We start from the raw sequence: 16,710 nt of genomic DNA, 5'->3' as shown, positions 1-16,710 counted from the left end.
CCTCTTTGCCCACTTCCACCACAATTCCCTTTCCCCCTGGCCATCACTATACTGTTGTCTTTGTCTATGTGTTATATGTATATGTATATGTGTATGGGTTTGTGTGTGTGTGTGTGTGTGTGTGTGTGTGTGTGTGTGTGTGTATAAATAAATGGGAGGGTTTACTTAATCATTTCACCTTCTTTCATCCATACCCCCTGCCCCCCTTCCCTTTGACAGCTGTCAGTCTGTTCCATGTATCCATGCCTCTGTTTCTATTTTGTTCATCAAGCAGTACTTGAGAAACTATAGTGATGAAAAAATTTTGTCTTCACAGCTCAAAGTTATGAAGTTTCAGGATGAATTGGAATCTGGAAAAAGACCTAAAAAACCAGGCCAGAGCTTTCAGGAGCAAGTAGAACACTACAGAGATAAACTTCTTCAACGAGTAAGGAATAAGAATACTCAGTAACATGCATTTTCCAAAATTATTTGTTTGACTCCCTAGAATATTTGGTATCTATACTAATCTATACTAATAAGAGAGTAATATGCTAATTAGACCGGGAGACCCTTCGGAGACCTTCCGGACAAAGCTGGGGGCTTGGCCGGCCTGCAAACCACCCCCAAATGGCCCTCAGCCCCTCGCCCAGGCTGGCCACGCACACCCAGCAGGGACCTTCACCCTGATGTGGGCGTGGACAGCTTGCAAACGACCCTCAGCCCCTCGCCCAGGCCAGCCACACCCCCCAGCAGGGACCCCCATCCCGAAGGGTGTGTGGCCAGCCTGAAAATGGCCCTCAGCCCCTCACTCAGGACAGCCATGCCCTCCCCCCTGCAGTGGGGACCCCCACCCATATGGGGGCATGGCCAGCCTGCAAACTGCCCCAGCCCCTCGTGCAGACCACACCATCCCCAGTGGGGACCCCCACCCCATTGAGGGTGTGGCTGGCCTGAAAACTACCCCTCGCCCAGGCCGGCCCCGTCCCCCAAGGGGACCCACTTCAGGGCAGACCAGCCAGCCCCTATCCATGCACCAGACCTCTATCTTCTATACTAATAAAAGGGTAATATGCTAATTAGACCGGGAGACCTTCCCGACAAAGCCATGGTGTCGGGGCTGAGGCAGAGGCAGTTAAGGGCGATCAGGCCAGGAGGGGAGGACAGTTGGGGGTGATCAGGCCGGCGGGGAGGCAGTTGGAGGCAAGCAGGCCAGCAGTGGGGCCAGTTGGGGAGAGCAGGCTGGCACGGGGGGTAGTTGGGGGCGAGCAGGCGGGCGGGGGCGGGGCAGTTGGCGGCAAGCAGGCTGGTGGGGGAGATCAGGTCGGCTGTCGGGGGCAGTTGGGGGCGAAGCAGGCCAGCAGGGAAGAGCAGTTGGAGGTGATCAGGCTGGTGTGTGTGTGTGGGGGCAGTTGAAGGCGAGAAGCCTGGTGGGGGGGGGTGGCAGTTGGGGGTGAGCAGGCCGGCAGGCAGAGTGGTTAGGGCTATCAGGCAGGCAGGCAGGCAGGTGAGCTGTTAGGAGCCAGTGGGATGTCCGACTGCCCTGATCCTGTGGGATCGGGCCTAAACCGGTAGTTGGACATCGCCCGAGGGTTCCCAGATTGGAGAGGGTGCAGGCCGGACTGAGGGACACCCCCCCCCACCTCACACCCCCTCCCCCCCAAGAATTTTGTACACCGAGCCACTAGTATTGGTGTATTAGGAAAATTATTTCAAATTGCACCCTTTGGTGTATAAATGCTGAATAATGGTAGATAACTAGGAAGATTGGAAATTTCATGTTTTACAATTATTTCAACTTGTAAAAGGGTTAGGGACACAGCATAATACTTTATTGTAGATATTACCTATAAATATGAAAATCCTGCTAAGAATATGATTTCAAAACTGGAAGACCCTATAGAAAGAGTATTTGTGACCACGAGATACCAGAAACCATGAGAAGTGACATAGAGACAAAAAGATGAAGTTAGGGTTTAGAAAGTTCATGTAGGACTCCTTTTCCATTGTTTTCAAGGAGGGACAGCAAGTGGTAGACTACCTTATCAGTGAACTCTAAACTTTTGAGGGACCTGATATTCTTGTTCATTAAAAACTATGTAGGGATACACAGAATTTTAGGACAAGGAGACCCACATGATAATTGTTGGGAGAACCCAGGGATTTTTATTGGTACTGCTATATCTTTATTTAAAATATTTTAACTGTAGTTTGATTTCTATAAATTATGCATGAGGAAACTATATTTTACAGACCATCAGCCTCACTTTTAAAATTTGTACTCTATATGATATATTTTGAATAAAGATGACTTAGATTTAAAAAAAGATGTTATGTATCTGTACCACATGAATCCCTTTGGAGATGGTGGCAGGTGTTTGATCTTTATGGAAGACTCCTCTACTTTGGAATGCTTACTGGTCCTGATGGTAGTAAGGCATGTATGTTTTAGTCTCCTGCATTCCAGATTGCATTTGGGGAGGAGGATGTGTTTCTTGAAGGTGTATAGGGTTGGCAGACTAGCCATCACCTCATTTTGTAAATATACATGGCTCACAGCCATTCTCCTTTAGCAGAGTTGAATATTTTTGACAGTCTTTGTGTGGCCCACAAAACAGAAGATATTTTATATTTTCTGGCTCTTTATAGGAAATGTTTGCCAACATCTCATACAGGCTTTTTATCAGCTATCAGATACCTTTCTTGATGCACAGAAATCATAGAGCAGTTAAATTCCCTGTTAATGAAGATCTGAGTGGGCTTTGTGGGTTCATTGTCTATAGCTACTCCTTTAATTATATAATCAATAGAAATTATAATTTCAAGTGAGAAGTGGCAATTATAGCATCTGAAGATAAGGATATAGTTTTCCTGGTTTATATAATTGTATAGTCACATAGTTTTTACTTTCATAAATTAGGATTTAAAATTTCCAATACAATTGGTACTTGTCTCTCACCAATAAGATTTTCTGATGGACGATTTTTGAGAATAGCTATTTCTCCTTTTCAGCCTATTGCTTTGGCAAGGCTCTCTTTTGATTAAATCAACTTGGTGTGCAATTAGTATCACTGCTATTTTATTGTCATCTGAAATGGCAGGGTCAGTGCGTTGTTATCTTGTAAGGGATAGCACTCTGCAGGTGGTAGTTATGAACCTTAGCTCCAGAGCTTGGGCTCAAATCCTAACTTTATTCTGTGTGACCAGGGGCATGGAACTTAAATTTTCTGAGTCTCAGCTTTCATCTCTAGAACCGGGATAAAAGTACTACTGTGGGTGTTTGGAAGAAATATATGAAATGGTGTGTGAGGGTTGTTTACTAATTACCTGGCCTTTGGTAAGCACACAGTAAATGTTTAGCTGCTGTCATTGGTATTACTGTTGTTATTCAGGGTGAGTAGAAGAAATGGCTAGCTTTTCTGGAAGAGGAGGTGTGTTTTTTGTTTTTTTTTAATGTTATTTGTGATTTAAAAATTAGTTAAGTAAAAGAGAACATATTATTATATAAATGAGATTAACCCAGATTGGTATGTTTTCATGACAAAATATTCTTTCTTTAAAAAAAAATTCACAGGAGAAAGAGAAAGAATTAGAAAGAGAACGAGAAAGAGATAAGAAGGATAAAGAAAAATTGGAATCTCGATCCAAAGACAAGAAGGAAAAAGATGAGTGTACTCCAACAAGGAAAGAAAGGTATAACATTTCTAATTTAATACCTATACTGGTTTTAGGATTTAGAATGATGTTCCATGTTATAATATTTTCAACACCGGTTCCAACAAACTAGAAAAGTATTTTTTCATGATAAATATGTTTGGCTCTTGTCTATAGGAGGCAGAACTAACTGAAAAATGGAACCATTAGTTAGCACTTGGCTTAGTTAACTAAGACATCATCCCTTTATATCCTTTCACATGGTTCGCAAGTTACCTTAACCTTAGTTCAGTACTAATAATTTAGTTACCATACTAGGTATCAAGCTTAGGCTTGAATAACTAAACAGCTTGCTAGATCTTCCTTGTTGTCTCCAATATAAGCATTCTGTGCTGAGTCTGCTACTTATAAACTTGAGTCTTCCAGTCCTACCTGGAAAGCAGATTATGCACATGGACTGTAAGGACTTGCTGCTTACTTTATCTTCATTCCAATAAACATTGCTTCTCTTTTAATTTTTATTTTCTATGTTAATAATCCCCAAATCTGATTTAGTAGAGAAAATTGCTTCCATTAACAGTTAACTTTTTCCTAATAAAAACCAAGTGAATGCAAATTTAAAAATTATGGCTTAGTCACTCTACAAATAGTTACAAATAGCATAGTTATTAGTTAAATAGTAAATCTATTTTTTCTTTCTTATTATTTTGATATTTTAGATTTATAGAAAAGTTGCAAGAATAGTATAAAGAATTTCCAAATGTCTTTCATCCATGTTCCCCAAATGTTAAATATTTCTACTTTTGCCTTATTTTCTTCTCCTTTCCCCTTCCCCCAACAATTTCAGAGTAACTTGGTGCCCCATCTTTCCTATATAATAAAAGGCCAATATGCAAATTGTCCCCTTGACTGGGAGTTTGACCAGGGGGCGGGGCTGGCCGGCCCTGCCCCCAATAGGCCCCGCCCCCGATTGCTCTCCACCCCAATCCTCGATCGGGGGGTGGGACTGGCCAGTCAACCTCCCATGGGTCAGCTGGACCCCACCTATGCACAAATTCCTACACCGGGCCTCTAGTCTACACTAATAAAAGAGAAAGATGCAAATTGACTGTACCTCCGCAACACCCACCAGCCAATCAGGAGTGAGTATGCAAATTAACCCAACAAAGCTGGCGGGTTAATTTGCATGCACAGGCACCCAGTGGATGGGGGCAGGACAACTTGTGTCATCGCCAGGGCGACGACGCAGGCGTTTCGCACCGCCCCAGCCGCTCAGGGCCTCTGGGCAGTGTGGGAAGGCGGAAAGGCAGCTCCAGGCCAGAGCAAAGGCAGAAAGGCGGCTCTGGGCCAGAGCAAAGGCAGAAAGGCAGCTCTGGGCCGGAGCGAAGGCTGTGCTGGCAGCCAGGGGAAGGAAGGCCCATTCTGCACAAATCTTTGTGCATCGGGCGTCTAGTTATGTATAAAGGCCTAAGCAACCGTTCAACCGGTAGCTGTGATGCGCACTGACCACGAGGGGCCAGACACTCCACGCACAGGCATGGAAACATGGAACAGACTGATGAATCTCGGAGGGAGGGGGGGAAGGGGAAGGGCAGAAAGAGATTAACCAAAGATCTTACACGCATACTAGAGGCCCAGTGCACGGAATCGTGCACCAGTGAGGTCCCTCGGCCTGCCTGCGAGGATCAGGCTGAAACTGGCATTCCAGTATCCCCCAAGGGGTCCCAGATTGCGAGAGGGCACAGGCCAGGCCAAGGGACACCCACCAGTGTATGGGCCTCTAGTCCTATATAAACCACAATAAAAGTTTTAAGATTGTGAAATTAACATTTAAAAACCTACCTGATTAGAGACCTAATGAAATTTTGTCCATTGTCTCAGTAATCTCTTAATAGCAAAAGAAAATCCAATATCCTTGATTTCAATTTTTGTCGTAATCAGTCTGTCTTTTAGATTTAATTGGATGTTTTTGGAAAATAACATCAGTAAGGTTAGTGAAATAAAGTTAGTACAAACTGGTAGGAATTAATAGCTAATTTAGTAGCAGGAACTTGAATGCCTGATCCTTTGCTCACTTATGGAATGTTTTCGGGCTTTGTTCCATAGGAAAAGGCGACACAGTATGTCCCCTAGCCCATCTCGCAGTAGCAGTGGTAGACGAGTGAAGTCCCCATCACCAAAGTCGGAGCGATCAGAGCGTTCAGAAAGATCTCATAAAGAGAGTTCGCGGTCCAGATCATCTCACAAAGATTCTCCTCGAGATGTTAGCAAAAAGGCCAAAAGGTAAATGCAAATCATTTTTGGCAATATTTGAAATACCGATTTCCTTATCATTCCACCACCTTTTGATAATGATTTGGTTGGTAGCTATGTTTTACAGCAAGCATGTCAAACTCAAAGTCTATCACCAACCAAATAAACAAGGTTTAAGTTTATGTGGGCCGCAAAAAACCAAAAGCTTCAATTTTCATAGAAATGTAGGTTTATTTTGATAGAGAAATGCTAAATACAAAGGGCTGAAATAAATGAGTAATCTATACTAGTAAAAGGGTAATATGCAAATTGGTCAGGATGCCCTCACAATAGCACTGAACAGCAGGCTGCATGGGGCTACCAGGCTGGCAGAGGGGTGCATTGAGGGGCCAACAGGTTGGTGGAGGGGGGGGGGGTGGCGGCCTGATTGGAGAGGGTGCAGGCTGAGCTGAGGGGACACCACCCCCCTCCCTGTGCACAAATTTTGTGCACCGGGCCTCTAGTCATTAACATAAAATAATAGAACATTTTAATAAAAATTAATATTTTTTCTTGAACATTAACTTACCAGACACTGAATAAGTACACAAATTAATAAGTGTACTGAAAGCAAAATATTTCCTGTTGCACACACCAAACAAGTCAGTCCAAGACTAATCACATGGCAATCTGCTGCTAAAATATTCGCTGCTATTATTAGTGGAGAGAAATGGTGCACCTGTGCGTACAGGAAATGAATGCAACATGATTATTGTAATCAGTCATTAACGGATGCTGTAGTTTGTTATTAATAGTTATGTATAATAGGATATTGTAAAAATTAAGTTACGACTTTTTTATTAAAACATTTCTTACATACTGTTATATTGGCTGGGCCTCAAAAATACTCATTGTGGCCACGAGTTTGACATGCTTGTTTTACAGGATTTTAGAAAACCAAAAAAAGATACTTTCATTTTAGATTATGCCTTCCCATCTCCCAACACCAGGCTCATGACTAAAGCACAAGAAGGCTTCCAACAAGTAAAGCCAGCCAATAACTTTAACATCACATCCAGTGTTTCCTATGGAATAGGGATAGCTGCTTTACTTTTCATTCTGTTCTTTAGTTTCTATAGAACATTTTTTGATTTTTGTCAAGGCTGAAAGAGAAATACATCCTCCTTGCCCCCCATATTTCTCCTGCAATCTTTTTTTTTTTTTAATATGTCTTTATTGTTCAGATTATTACAATTGTTTCTCCTTTTTTCCCCCCATATCTCCCCATCACCAGGTTCCCTCCCCCCCGTTGTCCTTATCCATACGTGTATGATTTTTGTCCAGTCTCTTCCCATACCCCCCACCCACACACCCCTTACCCCTTGAGAATTATCAATCCACTCCCATTCTATGCCTCTGATTCTATTATGTTCACCAGGTTATTCTGTTCCTCAGATTTTTTTTTTTTTTAATATATTTTATTGATTCTTTACAGAGAGGAAGGGAGAGGGATAGAGAGTCAGAAACATCGATGGGAGAGAAACATCGATCAGCTGCCTCTTGCACACCCCCCACTGGGGATGTGCCCACAACCAAGGTACATGCCCTTGACCGGAATCGAACCTGGGACCCTTGAGTCCGCAGGCCGACGCTCTATCCACTGAGCCAAACCGGTCAGGGCTGTTCCTCAGATTTTTAATTCACTTGATTTTCAGGATCACTTGTTGATAGATATGTATTTGTTGTTCATCATTTTTATCTTTACTTTTTTCTTCTTTTTCCTCTTTTTAAAGAATACCTTTCAGCATTTCATATAATACTGGTTTGGTGGTGATGAACTCCTTTAGCTGTTTCTTATCTGTGAAGCTCTTTATCTGCCCTTCAATTCTGAATGATAACTTTGCTGGGTAGAGTAGTCTTGGTTGTAGGTTCTTGCTATTCATCACTTTGAATATTTCTTGCCATTCCCGTCTGGCCTGCATAGTTTCTGTTGAGAAATCAGCTGACAGTCGTATGGGTGCTCCCTTGTAGGTAACTAACTGTTTTTCTCTTGCTGCTTGTAAGATTCTCTCTTTGTCTTTTTCCCTTGGCATTTTAATTATGATGTGTCTTGGTGTGGTCCTCTTTGGATTCCTCTTGTTTGGGGTTCTTGCGCTTCCTGAACTTGTAAGTCTATTTCTTTCACCAGGTGGGGAAAGTTTTCTGTCATTATTTCTTGAAATAGGTTTTCAGTATCTTGCTCTCTCTCTTCTGGCACCCCAAAAATTCGGATATTGGTACTCTTAAAGCCATCCCGGAGGCTCCTTACACTATCCTCACACTTTTGGATTCTTCTTTCTTCCCACCTCTCTGGTTGGGTATTTTTTTCTTCCTCATATTCCAGATCTTTGGTTTGACTCTTCGGGTGTGGTGGTCTACTCTGTATATTCTTTATTTCAGACAGTGTATGCATAATTTCTGACTGGTCCTTTTCCATTTTTTTGGTATTCTCATTTAGGTCCTTGAAGGTCTCTTCAAGTTTCTCAGCGGTTTTTAGAAGAGTCTTGAGCAACCTTATAAATATGGTTCTGAACACTGTGTCATCCATTAGTTTGCTTTCATCTATCTCTCCTACTTGTGACATACTTCGATGTCTCCACATTTTGGCTGCCTCCCTGTGTTGATGGAGTGGCTTTGTGTGGTCGGTGACCTATAGGGGCCGGTAGCTCAGCTTCCCCAATCACCCTAGGTGGTCGCTCTTGGTACTCCCCTTTGTGGGCTGAGTGGAAAGTCTTGGTGTAGTTAAAAGCCCTGATTGCTGTTGGTACACTGGGAGGAATTGACCTCCGGTCCAATTGGTTGTGAGGGCCTGCTGTGTCTATAATGGAAGAATTGCTGTGCTGGAGACACAGTAGGACTTTGGTGCTCACTGGGTCTGCCTCTTGAATGTGTCCCTTATGAGAGTGGTTGAAGTCTGGTGTCGTCCACACCGACAGAAAAGTCACTCTCACTCTCCGACCGGCCGAGAGTCCCGTAGGCGTCTGGGTCCCCCGCGTGTCCCCAGAAACTGGAGTTCAGAGTGGTTGGGATTGTTGGTATCACTGGCGGGAGTTGATCTCCAAGCCAGTTGGCTGTGAGGATCAGCAGTGTCTCCTCTGGGAGAGCTTCTGTGCTCAGCTTGGATGGGGCGGAGTCTCAGGGTGGCCCAGACAAGCGGGAGTTGATCTCCAAGCCAGTTGGCTGTGAGGATCAGCAGTGTCTCCGCTGGGAGAGCTTCTGTGCTCAGCTTGGATGGGCGGATTCTCAGGGTGGCGCAGACAAGCTTTGGTTTCCCATCTGCTCCGCCCTAAGAGGGGCGGTTTCTCCGTGCCCGAATTAATGGCTGCGCGCCTCTGCGAGAAGGTAGCTTTCTAGCCTCTCCCGCTGCCTAACAGACCAGTTTCTCCTCAACTGGGGCTGGATTTCAGTGCAGACCGGAGGTTTTGTTTTTCTCCCGAAGGAGAAATCCAGTCACCGGGAGGGCTGTGCTCAGCTTGGATGGGGCGGAGTCTTAGGGCGGCGCAGACGAACTTGGTTTCTGTCCGCGCCGCCCTAAGAGGGCAGGTTTCTCCGTGCCCTAATCAGTGGCTGCGCGCCTCTGAGAGAAGGCAGCTTTCGAGCCTCGTCCGCTGCCAAACAGACCAGTTTCTCCCCGACCGCAGCTGGATTTCAGTGCATTCGGGAGGTTTTGTTTTTCTCCCAAACAAGAAAGCTAGCCACACAGCGTCTGCTGCCCTCCCTCTCCGCGCGCGCGCTGCAAGCAAGCCTGCCGCGTATTCAGCCACCCGCCCTTTCTGCGCTCACGGATCTCCGCACCTCCACATCTCCTGAGGCTCAGCGTCCCCCTCTCTGTTTTTCTCTAGTTGTAGGTTTTCCACTCTGCCAGCTTTCGGGTGGTTCTGGACGGTGTGCGCTCTGTTTTCCAGTTGTAGTTTCAAAATTGTTGTGGTAGGCAACAGTTAGGTGTTTACCTTATGCCGACATCTTGGTTTCCTCAGTCTCTCCTGCAATCTTAATAGTAAGTTTTTGGGTAGAGACTTGTGAAAATAAACACCATTTCTTCAGTGTATAATTTAGTGTATACTTGTTTCCTTGTAGTTCCAGAAAAGTGGTTTAGAAATATTTTATCTGGTGTTATTTTCCTAAGAGCTAAAACTTTATCTCCTAAAACTTTATTATTGTAACCATATTTAGTAAAATCTTTATGAAATCTTTATAAAATAGATAAGTTACTGGTGTACGTATGCACACACACACACATAAATGCATTATTTATTTATTTTGGTAATCTTCATGAACAGCACTTATAAAATTATGCTGTTTTACATGATTTCCGTGAATGATACTGCAATAGTTGGAGCCTTTTCCCTCAAGGAGATAGGCTTCAAAGCTGTCTTCTGTTTAAAATGTTGTGAATGCTATTAATTAGATGTCATTTTGAACTTTATCTTGTAGATTTAGAGATTCAGACTTGGAGGTATATCACTAACTTGGGGAACTTTTAAAACTGCAAATCCCCAGTTCTGCCTTGAGATTTTGATTCAGTAGAGCAGTGTGGTAAGGCTTAGGATCCTAGCTTTTTAAGCAAGCGCACTATTGATGACTGATGCAATGCCCAAGTAGTACAAAATCTGTGTGTGAGCACATAGGCAGTGTAGACCTGGGAAATTTACAACCTTATGTATTTCAGTGACTTTTGTTGTATTCAGTTAAAGCTCATTTTAGATAATTTAAGGAGTCAATTTTGATCACAGAGTACTGTGGTAAATTGTGTGTTTTTTTTTGTTTGTTTCCTCAGATCACCATCTGGTTCAAGAACACCTAAAAGGTCTAGGCGATCACGGTCCAGATCCCCTAAAAAATCAGGGAAGAAATCCAGATCCCAGTCCCGATCTCCACACAGGTCTCATAAAAAGTCAAAGAAAAACAAACATTGACATACATTTTTAAGATGCTGTCACTTATTGGAAATGCAATTTTGTTTTGTGCCTGAACAGTCTGTTTTAAAAAAAAATCAAATGAAAGAGCATTCCTGGGATTTTTGTTTGTTTATTTGTGAAGCATGTATAAACTCATGAGTAACTGCATATGTAGACCTGTCATTGTTTTATATTGTGTAAATTACTTTCGTTGTGGCTGTTTTCAAGATGAAATTATTGTGGTAATAAATTTCATCAGAAATGTGTATAATGGATCTGCTAGCAGTAGTAGTATTTTGTTTTAGAATGCTGTGACGTAGCAAAACTAATACAGATGTCTTTTCCCATTTTGTAGCTTTGGCAATTTGAATTAGATTTCAAATAAAATCTGAACAGAAAACCATAATGTTGTTTTTTTGCCCTATTGGTAACATCAAGTCCCTTAAAGTCCTAGTCCTACTAAGTGAGTTTAGCACTTCTGTTGTATTTGTATACCTAACGCACTATACCTAGCTCCATTGTTCACGCAGCTAAAGTTTTATATTTACTAAGGTGATCATAAATATTAGGGAACCTGAGACTCCTATTTGGTAGGTTTGCTAGCCAATTTCTTCGATAAGGTTATCTTGGGTAATACTAGTACCCAGAGGTCAAAAGATGAGGTGAATATGGCATGGTCTATTGCTGGCTAGAGTATATTTTATTTTTTCAAAGAAGCAATGTGATTTCAGTACACTCAACATATGTCCTGAACAAAGTGGAAGGGAGAGAGAGAGAGAGAAACATCACTTTGAGAGAGACACATCAATTGATTGCCTCCTGATGAGAGAGACACATCAATTGATTGCCTCACTGTGAGAGAGACACATCAATTGATTGCCTGGCTGCCATCACTGTATGCCCCGCCCCCATCCACCACTGCTGGTCACGTCTGTGGGGCAATCAGGCCCCCGCTTGCCCCGACCAGGCCGGGGATTCAGTCTGCAGGCCAATGCTCTATCCACTGAGCCAAATCTGCCAGGGTGATAGTTGCCCCTTTATAGCCTTCCATAGGCTATCTTCAAACCCCTAATGTTAGTAAATTTCTATAATATTCTGTTTAAAGTACCTGTGTATGTGTGTGTGTGTGTGTGGGGGGGGGGTTGGTTTAAAGATTTAGTTTTAGCTTTAAGTAAAATTTAAAAATAAAATAGTTTTAAGGAAACTTAACACCCAATGGTTTGTAAATTCAAGGTGCAGAAAGTTGATTATAACTATTTGCAGAGTTGAAATCTGTTACGCAGTGGGAGAAATATTGCTGCCATCTGAGGAAGAAATAAACCTTGTATGATGTAGATCACAGTATTGCTATAAATGTAATGGGATTAAGGGCTTTGTAAATGGAACAGAGACTGCTCTTTTTTAATCTATCTCCGTTTCACATTTAGGCCCTGATTTGATGGGGCGGGGGGAGGTTCCCCTTAAAAGAGAGAGTAGAAAACAATCCCAAATAAAAAGTTGTTTGAGTTACTTGCTTTTTAAAAATCTATTTTCAATTGTTTTACTTAATCTTGCCTAATCACAAAATAAAATAAGTTGTACCCGTTTTGGAGGGAGTTAGGTATATTAGCTGAGCAGTGAGGCATGCTATTTCCAAATTGGTCAAACCTACAATAGCTTTAGAAGTGAGCCAGTCATATTATTTTACTTAGTGATTCTTATCAACATGCAGTATTGTTTGGAAGTTATTCTTTTATTGTTCACTTTTTTGTTCATATTTGTTAATTTCTAAATGTTGCTCAGAATAAACATGAACATTTGGTGCTGGTTTTTAAAAACTACATATACAGCCATTTAAAAAATTATCTTTTTCTTTGTTCATTGCTTGAGAGAATAGAATATTATATAACTAGAGGCCTGGTGCACGAATTCATGCATGGGTAGGGTCCCTCAGGGTGGCCTGCGGAGATCGGGCCCCAGCTTGCACCCTGTCTCGCAGCCCCGCCTGGCACCCCGCCTTGGCCTGGTGCCGTCCCTGCTCCACCCTCCCAACTGCGGGACAGTCGGTCAGAGCCCAGCCCCTCACCTGGCTCCCTCAGTGCCTGGGAGCCAGGTGGTAGCCCCGCCCCCATCCACCACTGCTGGTCACATCTGTGGGGCAATCAGGCCCCCGCTTGCCTTGGCCTGGCGCCGCCCACTCACCTGTTCCACCATCCCGCTGCAATCCCATTCTCGTTAGGGCCCATCGGGGCCGGCAGCACCTCCACTGCCACCCGCTCCCAGCACCGCATCGCTGACACCCACCATGTTCCGCAATGCCCCCTGGTGGTCAGTGCACATCATAGCAAGCGGTCAAACTCCCGGTCTCCTAGTTGAACGACCACTGGAGGGGACAGTTTGCATATTAGGCTTTTATTATATAGGATTATTTTGGGGGCAAAAATAATGTTGAGTTTCTGCTGATTTGGGCATTCCATCATTCTCTGGTATCTAGTATAGGCTTAGAAATGAGTCAGGTAATGATTTTGCCAGTCAAGTTGCAAGGAATGCTTACTTATCTCTTAACCCTTTGCACTTGCTTGCTTTTTTCATCGAGCTGCTACCGATGCTAACCGTGTCGAGTCACACTCGACATTCGAGTGCAAAAGGTTAAAACGTATCTGGGAGAAGTAGGAGTGAGTAGAAATTGTTAGGTCAGTTGTGGGTGCTTATTTGTAGTATTTTTTTCTATTGCAATGGGATTTAACAGTTTTTTTAATAGTTTATGTCACAGTGGGTAAGACTGGCTTCCTTTTGGATGCATGGGTGGGGATTGCTTGGTCTTGATAGAATATGTATTCTCTGAAGTTTATTAATGTATATATTAGATTGTATTGGATTTTTTTTCCCCTGGAATTGCAATACTATTGTTAGATAAATTTTACTTACTGAAAAAATATCTAAAGTAAGCCTGTTTAATTCTCCATGGATTTCTATGAAAATTTAAGTGGGTCCAGAAATTGGTGAATAGTAAGGGGGGAGATAGTCTACCATATTTTTATAATAGCATATTGCATAATGATAAATCGAATAGCAAAATTTCTATAGGTTGACTAAAATGTTAATAGGCAAGGCCTGCTAGTTACAGAAAATGCTCTGTTTTGCTGGCTCTGTGATAGACAGTTGTTACTATCTTATGCCATAGTTGTCTGCTCTTCTTATAAAGGGCGTGGTGTAAACCCTTTACCCTCTAACCTATTTATACACAGGTTTTCTTTACCAGGTTAATCTATAACAATAAAAGCATAATATGCTAATTAGATCAGTTGTCCTTCCGGACGAAGCCGGGGCTTCTGAGGGAAGCCCAGGTCCCAGGTGCCAGAGGGAAGCCAGGGGAAGGAAGGCCTACTCTTGCACGAATTTTGTGCATTGGGCCTCTAGTATCATGTAATCTCCCTCTATTCTACAGGTGATAGAAAGGAAGTAAATGGGAGTCTATTTCTTACCAAAGAGAGACCTATGATTGAAAGAATCATGTTTGGGAATTTTTTTGACACTGTATTTACTTATTACTGTTAGTGTATGGGCATTTCTGAACTGTAACATGTTGAGTACTTAGAGATTAAGGAACTAAACAAAAAGCCCTGATCCCAGAGAATGCTCTTATTTCTCTCAGGATGTTTTTGGCTTTCCAGATAAAGTTTGAAGAAGTTATACCCTGACCTAATTTTTCTTTATTGCAGACCATTCCTGTGGGCTTACCCTGAGACTTTCATCCTAATTAAGGAATCTCAGAGGGAGGAAAGATTTATATTTTGCCTAAACTTGAGTATTCTTGAGCACTTGAAAATACTTTTTAAGAAGTTCCATTTGTACCCTAGCTGGTTTGGCTCAGTGGAGAGAGCGTCGGCCTGCGGACTGAAGAGTCCCGGGTTTGATTCTGGTCAAGGGCACATGCCCGAGTTGCAGGCTCGGTCCCCAGTGGGGGCTTGCACGAGGCAGCTGGTCAATGATTATCTCTCATCATTGGTGTTTCTATCTCTCCCTCTTTTTCTCTGAAATCAATTAAAAAATTTTTAAAAAGCAAGTAGTGAAAAAAAAAATTAGTTGTGATCTAATTGAGGTTTATTAGAAACTAGCGTCCTGGTGCACGAAATTTGTGCACGGGGGGGGGGGGCGTGTCCCTCAACCCAGCCTGCACCCTCTCCAATCTGGGATCCCTCTCACAATCCAGGACTGCTGGCTCCCAACTGCTCGCCTGCCTGCCTTCCTGATTGCCCCTAACCACTTCTGCCTGCCAGCCTGATCACCCCCTAACCACTCTGCTGCCAGCCTGATTGCCCCCAACTTCCTTCCTCTGCCGGCCTGGTCACCCCTAACTGCCCTCCCCTGCAGGGTTGATCGCTTCCAACTGCCCTCCCTTGCAGGCCTGGTGCCTCCCAACTGCCCTCCCCTGCTGGCCATCTTGTGTCCACATGGGGTCAGGATCTTTGACCACATGGGGGCAGCCATATTGTATGTTGGAGTGATGGTCAATCTGCATATTACTCTTTTATTAGATAGGATAGAGGCCTAGTGCAGGGGTGGGGGCCGGCTGGTTTGCCCTGAAGGGTGTCCCGGATCAGGATTGGGATTCCCATAATTGAAACTTTGTAGCCTGGAGTGGAGGCCTAGGCCGGCCAGGGCAGGTGGAAAGCTTGGCTTCCTCCGTTACTGGGGGCAACCCTGGCCTGCTCTCTACAGCTCCGTGGCTGCCGCCATTTCTGTTTGGATTTGTTTACCTTCTATAATTGAAACTTTGTAGCTTGAGTGGAGGTTTAGGCCGGCTAGGGCAGGCGGAAAGCTTGGCTTCCTCCGTTACCTGGGAAACCTTGCTCTCTGTGACTGTAGCCATCTTGGTTGGGTTTATTTGCATACTTGCTCTGATTGGCTGGTGGGCATGTCTTGTGGGTGTAGCGAAGGTATGGTCAATTTGCATATTACTATTTTATTAGGTAGGATATTCTGTACACATTTATCTCTGTGGTGATGTAAATTCTGAAAAATTATATGGCCATGGTAATTTATCATTTTGATCATTAAAAATGAGAGCAAATTAATCTGCTTGCCAAAGTTGCTTAACCTATTCTCAGATGACAACATAGTATGATTTTTTAAAAATATATTTGTATTGATTTCCCAGAGAAAGGGAGAGGGAAAGATAGAAACATCAATGATGAGAGAGAATCACTGATCGGCTGCCTCCTACATGCCCCCTACTGGGTATGAAAGTCGCAACCCAGGCATGTGCCCTTGGCCGGAATCAAACTTGGGACCTTTCAGTCCACAGGCCGACGCTCTATCCTAAACCAGCTTGGGCCAGTATTATTTTTTTAGCCGAAAAAATTGTTTTTGAAAATAAATAGTACCACTTTCCTAATACTATACATTTAAGAAATAAGAGCTTTTTTTCCTTTGTTGTTTTCCTCTTATACTAGGTGTACCAGTTAGTAATGGCGGGCTTTGTAATAAAAGAAAACACGATAATTTCAAGAGAAACATCAAAAGTGCTTTATTCAAAGTTATGTCCATCGCTAGCTACACATTTCCCCCATCTTACAGGTAATTTGTGGATGCCGTCCCAATGGAACTTTTCTTGTTTTGAGGCAAACCATTCAGAGACCCAATTTTCCAATTCGTAAGTTTTGAAGTGCTGCTCAGAAAGCATGTGTGCCATCAATCGGGACAAGTGGTAATCTGAAGGAGCAAGGTCTGGTGAATATAGCGGGTGGGTTAATACTTCCCAGTCAAGATCTTTTAACGTGTCTTTAACTGGTTTTGAAGTGTGTGATGGTGCGTCATCATGAAGCAAAATTATTTTGCCGTGTCTTCTGGCACATTCTGGTGGTTTCACCATCAAAGCGTGGTTCAAATTGATTATTTGTTGTCAGTAGTGATCAGTATTAACAGT

The 16,710-nt window shown here is 43.2% G+C and overlaps 1 protein-coding gene across 3 annotated transcripts in view; it reads left to right on the top strand.

Moving 5' to 3' along the window:
- The window catches only part of U2SURP (U2 snRNP associated SURP domain containing), a 74,950-nt gene extending 61,827 nt beyond the window's left edge, over positions 1 to 13,123 (top strand). For 2 of the 3 annotated variants that reach the window (XM_079766926.1, XM_079766925.1), the window contains exons 25-28: positions 317 to 427; positions 3,554 to 3,672; positions 5,740 to 5,916; positions 10,682 to 13,116. In XM_079766926.1, coding sequence (XP_079623052.1) covers positions 317 to 427; positions 3,554 to 3,672; positions 5,740 to 5,916; positions 10,682 to 10,820 — 546 coding nt within the window. In that variant the 3' untranslated portion in view covers positions 10,821 to 13,116. Of the gene's footprint in view, positions 1 to 316; positions 428 to 3,553; positions 3,673 to 5,739; positions 5,917 to 10,681 lie in introns of all 3 variants that reach the window. The other variant, XM_079766927.1, reaches the window with a different exon arrangement.
- Positions 13,124 to 16,710: the final 3,587 nt, after the last annotated feature.

The sequence above is a fragment of the Cnephaeus nilssonii genome, assembly GCF_951640355.1.
Source record: "Cnephaeus nilssonii genome assembly, chromosome: 3".
NCBI classification, from domain to species: Eukaryota; Metazoa; Chordata; class Mammalia; order Chiroptera; family Vespertilionidae; genus Cnephaeus; species Cnephaeus nilssonii.
Note: the sequence above shows the minus strand (reverse complement) of the source record. Positions and strands in the feature narration are given on the sequence as shown.